We start from the raw sequence: 11,018 nt of genomic DNA on the forward strand, positions 1-11,018 counted from the left end.
CTTGCTGATGATAATCCATTTGACCATCAGCAAAGTGACTTAGGACTGGACTTGCAAACAAAATCTGAGCTTGTTATCAAATGTTGCTTAGCTTATTAATATAATAGTAAACCTATTTGTCAAGTGTGGCTTTGTGTTTTCTCCTCCTCCTCCCTTGTGAGCATCACTTATTGTCACACCCCAAGGGCTTAGACACTCTTTGCTGTGGTTCTGCACCTGTCCAAGCAAAGTCTCTTTTCCTCTTCCTGCTCACACAGGACTAGCAGGAGACCTCTCATCCCCCTGGCCTTTTCCCCATGTCCAGGCTACGTGTAGCTACTACAGCGATTTCCTACAAATAGGCTGCTGCACTAGGGCCACTGGAAAGACTCCACACCAGTCTTGGTCTAGAAGAAGAGTAGGCTTTTGTGACCACCTTCTTCCCTTTCCTCAGTTACTGAATATAAGGATAGTGGCTTAGTCCCAGTGTCTGCTGCCACAGCTGTGGCCCCCCAAACTGAAGAGAGTCCTCCAAAGTGTAGGCCTGAAAAACTAGTCTCTGCCTCAGTCAGAGGAGCTGCCTGACCCATAGGAAGTGCAAGAGTATCAGTGTCTGCTTAGACTCAGCCCCAGCTTCTCAACATCCTATAGAGTACGTCCTTAGTTGGCCAAGTCAGAGACCTGAGAGCATCTGACGAAAGACAGGTGAGGAAGAGAAGACCACAGCTGCCAGCCTCTATCCTCAGACACCAGCAGCATCTCAGAGCTGTGAGCACCTGGACTTACTGGTCAGCAATGACAACTAGACACACGAGAGCCTTTCAGCTACCAGCAGGGTGTGGAACCCCTCCAGGACAACTCCCAAGACAGAAAGTCTAGGTTCTTGGGGGCAATCAAATAATGCAAAAGAAAAACGTCACAGGAATATGCAGTCCTGACGTGTAGCCCTGTGTGCTAGGAGAGAAGAAGAAGATGGATGAGGTTCGTCATTTTAACAGCATTGCTTTATTGATTGCAGAATTTACAAAACATCCATATTCTAAGATTAAACAGTACAGAAGGACAGAAGAGAAACCAAGAGGCTGGCTACCTGCTTTCCAGTTGTTCTGTTCAAACTGTTTCTTCAAGCTTTTAGCCTTGCAATCTCACAGTATTTCTCACCTCTTACAGCACAAAGTTCCATTCTACAGCTATTGCAAACCTCTCTTCCATAGAGGCAACGTTGTCCGTACTTTATAATGAACCCATTGTTCCCTTCCACCCACTCAAAAGTGAATTTAACTCAAACTGCAACCTTTTCTGAAGACCATTATAAAAATCTAAGAGAACTTAAACTAGCTTGTGAACAAAGGTTGAAAAGCTACTTCTCATTTAATCTATTCCTTTGGTATAGTAAAGAATGATATGACAGAGTGAACACCACTTAAAATTTCACATTCTTACAGTGTAAACTGTAATCTTAGCATCCCTTGGCTGGAGTAAGAGGATGTAGCTTTAGAACCCCACCATTTTATGCTGGAAGTCTTGATGCTATATGTAATCACAATCTCTATTGGCTGATGCTTTTTTATCACAGATTGTATCAAAGTTTCATAAGGAAAAATTATATAACTGAATTTGATAGTGGCTTTTTCATGATCACAAATGAAAAAAAAAAAAAGCTGTTCTTTAATCAAGCTGCTCAGAAACGTAGCTCAAGAAAGAATCTGGTGCTGTGACTTTTTTTTTTTTTCTTCCTCTTCCCTTTTTCTAAATGCATGTGAGGGGAGGATTCTTCCAGGGTTATCATCAAACCATCACAGCCCATATGTCCTCCAATGTAAACCCACAGAGAAGTGTGCCATCAAAACCAGTCTTTTCTCTCAGGACTGTGGGTGAAGAAACTAGAGCACAAAACAGGAAGCTGAGAAAGAAGCAACCGTGTAACTCAGCCTGGGAGTCTGGCTCTCTGCTTCTCTGCCTCTACCAGTCCTGCCAGGAGAACATCACCCGACTGGGAACTGCTCTGCTGGCTACATCAGGGCTGTGCTCTGTCACCTCTTTGGGGTGAGGGACAAAGTAAGGGCAGAGGCGGTTAATGCTGTATAAGGCACAGGTGTTTTGCAAGGTAAGGTGACAGACAGGGTGGATTTTGCTAGCCTTTCACTCCCTCAGCAGCATTTCCCACCAGAAGCTACCCCAGCTAAAACATCAAGAATACTCACACAAAGAAGTACTGTTTGGGGAGTGCAAATTCAGTATCACCTGGTCCTCAGTTGCACCTGTTCTAGGGAATTATTAGAAGTGATCCCCCTTGCACACAGGGCAGGGCTGGGGTGAGTCAGCTCTGCCTGGTGTGACCGTGAAGGAGCAGGGAACTGTCGCGGGACGTCCGGACCATTTTGAAGAGCTGCCTGTAAGCTGCACATGTTCCCGTGCAGGTAGATGCCCAGCTGCTTCACCCTGCTTCAGCCAGAGCCGTAACTTCAGCAGAGGACATGTCACTTTTTGGAAGGCTATTGGGAAGAGTGACAGAGCAGAGATTGGATGTTTCCAGCTGAGGTACTCCCTCATCTTCTCCACAGATCTTCCTCCATCAGATATCAGCGTCAGGCTGGAGACGCTCTGTGCCAAACAACAACTCAACAGCACTGCGTGGTGTTAGGAGTGCGGAGGAGAGCACGATTACCTGAAAGAAAGAGGACAAGAAAAAACACGTCAAAATGAAGGGGACCGAGACTGATCACAGCACTAATGAGCCGTGGTTACGAGCTGCTCGTTTCACCCAGCTCTATACACGCTGTGTGTTTCTGGTGTTTACTGCCAGGGTAATACAACTTGCCCTGTGAAACTGTCTGCTCACTAATAACTGTAGTTAAGTCAGTTTAAGGAGCATAATGACTGGTAGCATTGTACTCTAAATGAATGTGTGCTTTGACTCATTTCTATCCAGATCTTACCCGGTGATGTGTTGTGATTGCCATTGTGTTTACTGCAAGGCACCAGCTGATGAAGCAGGAGTTTCTCCTCCCATAGCACAATTTTGAGTCACTCACTACAGCCATGATACACACAATGCTAGATGCAGGTATCAGTCCTTCTAAAGTGAACACCAGCATGGGGGTGCTTGGTGTGAAGGCTCCTCTGCAGGAAAGCTATCGGCAAGGAGTGAGCATATATGCTTTTGCTGTGTGGAGCTAACTTGTGGCCAAAGTTGTAGGACACTGCTCTTACAAAGCCCCAAGTTCAGCAGTGGTCTGTAGGGACAGGACTGCAGGCAAAGACATGGGGACGGATTCACCTTACTAGCTTGCTCAAATGTGAATTTGCTTTTTTAGTGCAGTTCCGAGGAGAGGAAGCAGAAGCATCAGCAATGGAGTACGTGTGTGTCTGTCTCCTGCCGTAGCTATCAAACCACTTGTGCTCTTTGTTGCATGGTTTAAATGTGCAGTATTGCTGCATTTCAACTTTTTTTTTGCTTGTTCTTTCTTTCATCTTTTCACTTCAAATAATGAAAGGAATTTGGAGTTAAGTTACTACAGATCCCTTCTGTACTGATGATAGTCTCCCCCTCACTTCTCCGCTTTCTTTGTCCTCCCACACAATCTCTAGCAAACTGACACTGATTCTCTCTTCTCCTTCCTATGGATGAAAAACTCTGTAATTTGCAGATGCCAAAGGCTGACACTGTCTTCCTTATGTTACATGAGAATCAGACTACAGCACAGTATGTGCTCATCTTGTTATCACGCAGCTTAATTCTGAAAAACACGAAGGGACACGTTACCAAAGTGTTTTGGGTGTACAAGCCAAACATCAACAATAGCCACTGCCAGATAAAAGCAATTTCTTCTTGGAGTCCCACCACTGAACCCTGGGGGGATTTGTGCAACTAATAGTAAGCCCAGAGAGAAAAATGAGATCTGCAGCCTTAAAGTCTGAGAAAGGATGCAGCCCAACGCAGTGGGACTTTCCTCCTTTCCCCCCAGTTTCTTTGAGGGCTCATTCAGGGGGATAAATGTGAATATTTGTTCCTTCGTTTTTACAGAAAGAGGGGAATTGCCCAGATAAGTAGCGTCTGTCTCTCCTCCAGGCAGGTCTCTTCAGGACACCTTTACAGACCTTCTACTTGCTCAGTACAGCACCCTGGTCTCTGATGCTTCATTGGAAGGGCTACCCCTCCTGATGGCAGCCAAGGAGCCAGGAGCTCCCATTCCAACCCACTGCACTGCCATGGGCTGTTCCTCCTCAGCAGAGGACAGAGAAGATGCAGCTAACATCTGATGGTGCATGTGGAGGGGTTTATGTGCTTGCCTCAGCCACAACCACATAGCGGGTTGTGTGTGTTGGGAGGAGGGAGCCTGAAACACGCACTCATACTCTTCTCCCTTTTTCACTCTCCTGATTAAAGCAGAAAAAAACCAACCCTGCTGACTTCTTCCTTTGAAAGCAGGATACTTCTCACCAGGTTAGGGAAGCTATTTACCACCATCCAAACCCAGATGATGCAGAGGAAATGCTGTACTCTTTTGTGCTCCTCAATGAGAAATAAATTTGTTGTTCATACTCAGATGTGGAGCAGTTCTGTGGACAGAAACATGTGTTTCCTACTCCACATTTAAATGTCATTTGCCTCAGCTCCAAACAACTGCTGAAATAATCAGTATGTCCTGTAAGTTTTTTAGTTACTTCCCTCAGGTCTTTACTTTTGCACCCACATATCTCTCCATTTCTCCAAAAGGCAATAATTAGTATAAATGTCAGTGCTTTGTTTGGCTGGAAAGGACCTGGGGGGGTCAATGTTTCCCTGATGGCTGAACCTGATTGCTAGAACACCACAAAAAAACCTCTCTTAAATGCTGGCTTGAGTTAGACAAATGCCTGGCTTTTTGAAAAGAGAATAATCCTAAACAGGTGGCACATATTCACAGCCATAGTGCAGAAATCCAGGTAAATCCAGCAAACTCATAAACTGTTTTTGTAAGAGAGACTTGCACAACTGCTTCTTTTCTTTCTCTTCCTCTGCCTGCTTCTACCCCCTGTCCTTTCACCTCTAACACAGCACATTTGGACAAAGGGCAAGATGCAGTAAAAGCTTAAAATTCTTTAGGAATCCGCCTCAGAGGGTGACCTGCCGCTGAGGTTAAGCCAAAGCAAAGCAACACCAGATCCCATGTCACCACTGCCAAGCCTCAAGTCCCTCTGGAAAGCCAGTCAAAAGTCTCCCTGCATAGTTCTCAACCAATTCACGTGTTAACCCTCCGCTTATCTTTCAAGGGTGTATTAATACATTTCGGGTGTGGATTAACTTGTCCATCAGTTTGTCACAACTCCATCCCCTTTCAAGATGGGAAAGAATTTTATTTGCTGTTTTGAGGAGATTAGCAATAGGCTAGTTGGGGAGAACTGTGTTATGAGAGAAATCGCTGAACATGGCACTCCATCCTACCAAATACTGCTTGAGAGTCCTTTGCAAAGACTGCGAGAACGTGGAAAACACATGTAAAACCCAGGGGCTGCTCAGCCTTTGGCTGGCTTCATTTTGCTAATGATTTCTCACTAATCAAAACTACATTCCAGAGGAATTGAAAGCAAGATATTTAGAAGCCACCCTGGAAACCAGACTTAGGTTTATGATGCGTCTGGCTACGCGGCTCTTCTTTGCTGTTTTAAGATGACCCTGTATATCTGTCCTACTCAGCAGATACCTGATTGCTCTTGTACACATTACTCCACAGTTAACAATGATTTTTAACATCTCAGGCACCACCACAGCCCATCCATCCTCCTTCTCTCCATTCAGATGACAAGTGCTGTAGTCAGGCTCTGCTGCTACAGTGGATGAGGCAAAGATCAGCTGCAAAGACCCTATTGAAGCTTCACTGCAGGAGTTACCCTCCTTCCAGGAGTATAACAGCACATCCAAGGGATACAGAGACTTGAGGCTTTCTCCACATCACCTGCCTCAGACATCTAGTGGTCAGGTATCTACCACAGTTACCTGGCCTGGATGAGAAGCCAATGCAGCTGTATCCAGTCTAGTTTATCTTGCTCCTCAGCAATGCCAATAGACTTGTCTGCAGGATCATCACCAATATATCACTAGAAGGTACCCAGGTGCTTGGCAGGCTCCTTCTGAGCAACCCTGCAGTTGCAACCCAACCTCTAGATGGACTGCCAGGGAGCCTGTAGCCTTTTGTACTGCAAATGTTTCTGTTTATAAAGAATACCAAGAAATGCATCCTTTGAGACATGATGAAAGCTCCTTCAGAATAATGCCAGTCTGTTCTGAATTCTCCAACCCAAGTTTGAACCTCTATTGCTGACTCTAACATGTAAAAAACAGACTCTTGGTGCCTAAGCACTTGCTGCTTACAGCAAAATCCTAGCACCATTCTTGTCCATAAAAAGTGGCTGTGGCTTTGCATAGCTTTGGTACCAGTGCTACAGGGAACATTACCCAATGAATTTTTAGTCTTTGTACAGTTAGGAACTGTATATTTAGAGCTTTTTTTTACCTGAGTACCAGGTTTGCGTGTTGCTACCGTATCCTTCACAATTTTGACTTCGGAGACAGTCACTCCACCAACCATAAAGATGATCAGAAGAGGATGATCACCAGGGTGAGGGCGATTCACCTGTAAAACGAAGGAAAGCATTATTTGTATTTGCTCATTCCAGTTGCAGACCTATGGACTAGCAGTGATTGGCTCACTGAGCTGCTGGAGAAAGACTAATGAGGAAGCTCAGAAAGAAATATTCATGGAATGATGGTTTCTATAGCAGCTGAGAGGGAAATCAATAGAGATGATGCACAGTTTAATGAACTGTTCCCAGGGAAATAGAGTCTTCACGGCTCCCACTGAAACCTAGGGGAATTTCTCATGAGGTCTGAGGCCTTTTCCCTCCACTTTCATCACTTTCCTGCCTTTCACAGAATAGGAAGAGTGTACTTGGGTAGATGCACAGTTTGGATACACGTATGCATGGGGCTTTAAGGAATGAAGGGTAAATTACTACCCAGTAGAAGCAAGGAGTCCAGCCTAAACATGCTACAATCTAGTGGAAAGAATCATAAGAAATGTGTTTTCACCAGTCCAGTGAATAACCCTTTAAAATTCATTCAGTGTAAATAAATCAGGTTCATTATAGTAAAAAATCAGTTTCAAGTTTCTTCCACTTTGGAGCTTTCAGTACTTTTGTGGCTGGGTTCTAACTAATACTGAGAAACCTTAGCTCAAACATGCCACATCAGTTAAGACGTTATAAAGCCACATTTTAATTTTAAACATGAAGATCATGCTTTACATCAGCTTCCTATTAATTGTATCTAGAAGTTTGATTACTGTGCTGTTTCTTAGCAAACTCTTCCTTTCTTGATACAGCACACTCCCCTGACAACGCCTTACTCTGGTCTTTGGGAATGATATCAGTGGAGCCTGTTTAATTGCTCTTGTCACACCACCTTTGAGTGTGAGACACTCTGCACGTTTGGCTCCAAAAAGTGACAGTGAGAACAGTTTCCTTTGCTCCTTTTTAGATTCTCCACCCCCTCTCTTTCCACAAGCGTAGGTTTTTGACAGCAATCACTCAACAGAATGGAAGTGGTCATCAACCTGTGTTTGGGTGGGGCGCAGTTCCTTTGCTTTCACCACCATGGCAGCTAGCTTTGATCCCTGTGGCTCCAGCTCCTGAGGGTACAGCTCCTCTTCCTTCTTGTGCCTGCCCTGTATTTAGTCTTTGGCCAGTTTTTCATCCTGTAGCGCTGTCAAGCTTTCTGACTTGCAACCTTCAGAAGAGACTCTTCCCTTTGAAGCGGGCACAGAGGCATGGCGTGCTCTTTCTCCAGGCTAGCTGGCCTTTGATCACACAGGGCTCCCTGTTCAACGCTGCTCCCCAGGCAGGGACCTCTTCAGCTCTCGGGGAGTTTGAAACCAGTACAAAAAGCCTTAGATGGAGGTATTTGTGTACTGGATGTTTATTCTCTCAAGTGCCCCTGCTTTGCCATCCACTCTCATTGAACTGATGGCACAGATAGCATATGTACTACAGTTAAGGGGGGGGGTGTCCTGCAATTCTGTGCAATATTGAGCAATTTTCCATTCACACCAACAGACCAGTTAAATGGATTCACCAGAGCTTACAAAGGCTTTCTTTATGCTCTTTCACACCAGACTACTCAATTCCTACTATCTGCATGTGACATAGCCTCAATCTTATATGAAAAGAAGTTCATTCCTATTACAATATTAATATTATTAATATATATTATGACGAGTTCAAGTAAAACCTGCATATTTACTTATAAAGCAGATCAGATAGAGATATTACTTACGAAAATATTAGCGTATTTCATGCCATAATTGCTGTAAGCAGTGACACAAGGTTGAAGAAATAACTGCTTGCAAAGGCAGTGAAGATGAAAGTTGACAAAACGCTCTGCCACAGCACTACAAGGTAATATAGGAATTACTGTACTATTCGTCCTCATGGATCTTTGCTCTTAACTGTCACCAGACTAAACAGGTACACTCCTTCTCACAAAGCCTCTGAATGACCCAAGATGTATGTAAAGAGCTTGAACTTAAGAAGCTTGCTATTGAATAAAGCCTCTTTTTCCTAATATCTTTCCTAGTGACAAAAATCTCATCATAAACACTCATGCGTGACAATGGACACATTGAAAGGACACCCAATATAAGAGCATTAATCAGAAAACACAAGCTTCCAATGCAATACTAAAGACAAAATGTCTTGACAAATCATTTCCTTCAGTCAAAATAAAGCTAGATCCAAACACATGGTACCTATATAAAACTTATTATTTTTCAGAAGACTAAAGTTCAAACCACAAATTCCAGAAATGCATATTAAAAATACTATTAGGCATACAAACTCTAAATTAAATTAAAATCGCAATGAAAAGGGTCTTGGAATCTGTAATTTTGTTATGCTATGCACAAGTGTTTTGAAGGAGGACAATACTTTGGGTACAAAATATTTGGCTGTCTTAAGAATGCAAGTTTCTGCCAAGATTTTTTTTGTTTGATAATACAGCCACCCAAGGCTCTCTCTTTTGAAGGAACTGGCTGCATGTAGCTAAACACAGCTCATTTCTGTGATACAGAAAAACTACTTAGAAAAATGGGACTGCAACAAAAGAAACTGATATCTTTTCAGATCTTTCTAAACTTTTGTTGTTTTGGGACATTTCTGAGGCCTACTGAATCAGAAGAACTTAAAAAAAATGGTACTGCAACCAAAAAAAAACCTTGTATCTTTTCAGATCCTTCTAAACCTTGGTTGTTTTGGGACATTTCTGTGGCCTCTGAATCACATTTGCTGTGAAATCTGGATTCTGCAAAAATTCCCACGTGGAATTCACTTTCATTTGAAAATGCCACGCATTAAAAAGAATTGTGACAGTTATCCCAGGCAATTGGAAAGACTAACCATGAAAAAAGTAAAACTGTTACATTGAGTGAAGGAGCCTGAAGGAAGGAGGAATGGTTCCCTGAGCTCACAGAGCATCCCACCTAGACATCAGCTTTCTTCCCAGCTCTGAGCCCACCTCTGATGGTTAGAGGACTCTTTGGTGGTGCACGTGTCTGTGCGGAGATGAGGAAGAGTGGGATATGGGAAAGTGGGGTGACAGTCAATAATGCTCTAAAACTGAAGCAGGAAGGGATCAGAAGACAGGTCCATTCTCATTGCAGATCACAAACACAGCCCTTTTTCTCCTAGAAGAGGTGGCAGAAACAACTTCTACTGCCCCATCAGCGCTATCTCTGCCAACCAGCAGAGATATGGACATCAGCACCAAAGCATCTGGTATTCGTGGCCAAGCAGAAACCAATTAACTTAGCTGAATAAGTAGGAAAAAGGAAAATACATTGATCATCAGAAACTCGACTGCCATGCAAGGCCCATGGTATCAATGACGCCAGGCTCAGATCATCATAAACCACATGTGTTCTAGCTCAGCAGTCAAAAGAGCTATTGTTGTGGCAAGGAGGCCTTTTCCCTTCACCTTCCCTAAGCTTCAAAACAAAGACATTCACCAGAGAAACAATTTCTAGATGGGAGGTAACTTCAAAAGTCTGTCCTGAATGAACAGGACAGACCAAGTCCACCACTTACTAAAGCATGTTTGTGTGAGTTGGCATTTCTTCTCAGACACTGAGGAAGAAATAAAAATATAAGGAAGCTCATGAAATAATTACAGTGCTGATGGTGCAGTAAGTGGAAAAGATCCTCTTGTGTGAGAAATACAGGCTGGTCAGAAACTCATTCATGTACTCATTCATTTAGGCTACAAAGATAAATGATCAAGCATGGACATATTTGCGAGGTACCTAATGATGCCTATGAAATAGCCATCCTACATAGGGTTCACTTGCTCATCTCTTATATATTTCTTACAGTAGGATATTTTTACTACTAGCAGAGATGCAGGTTCTTACAGGTACATATTGCCATCATATACTTCATACTTTTACATAATACTCTTCAATGGAGACCTCAGGATATGCAGTAAGACAGAGCTGAATGTACAGCATGCTAGATACTCCACACTCCACTTCTGTAGACATTTAACAAACACTCAGCATAGGCTAATTCATAAAGCAGAATAAGCTCTTGCAGAAAGACTACCATAAAACATGTTAAGAGCATCTACAAGGCAACTTCTGACAAATAGGCCTCCTTTCTCCCCAGTGCAAGTTGAATCTTATTGAGTTATAAGAAAAGGCACTGAATATGGAGCTCCTCTGATGACCTTCTTCCCCTGTGAGATCTGACTGCTCAAACTTACTTCTCTCCTATCCCAAGGCTCCTCAATGTTCTTAAAATCCCTTGATGAGGTGCTTTGCAGAATGGCTTTTGGAAATCCAGGTAGGCTACATGAACTGGTACACGCCTGTCAATTTGCTTGTTGGGTGTCTCTGAACAGCTTCAAAAGCTATGAGAGGTAGGACCTCCGCCTAGCAAAGCCACATTGCCTCCTCCCAGACATACCACCCTTATTTAGGTGTTCAGTCTGTGCCATTCCTCTTGTTCAG

General features: G+C 43.4%; 1 protein-coding gene across 1 annotated transcript in view; it reads right to left on the reverse strand.

Moving 5' to 3' along the window:
* Window positions 1–2,554: 2,554 nt before the first annotated feature.
* The window catches only part of SCFD2 (sec1 family domain containing 2), a gene marked incomplete at its 5' end in the record, with an annotated part of 12,512 nt that continues 4,048 nt past the window's right edge, over window positions 2,555–11,018 (reverse strand). Inside the window, 2 exons of the mRNA XM_008947976.1 lie at window positions 2,555–2,647; window positions 6,477–6,596. Of these exons, the coding sequence (XP_008946224.1) occupies window positions 2,555–2,647; window positions 6,477–6,596 (213 nt within the window). The remainder of the gene's footprint in view (window positions 2,648–6,476; window positions 6,597–11,018) is intronic.

Source organism: Merops nubicus, unplaced genomic scaffold (genome assembly GCF_000691845.1).
Source record: "Merops nubicus isolate BGI_N331 unplaced genomic scaffold, ASM69184v1 scaffold52049, whole genome shotgun sequence".
Lineage (NCBI taxonomy): Eukaryota > Metazoa > Chordata > Aves > Coraciiformes > Meropidae > Merops > Merops nubicus.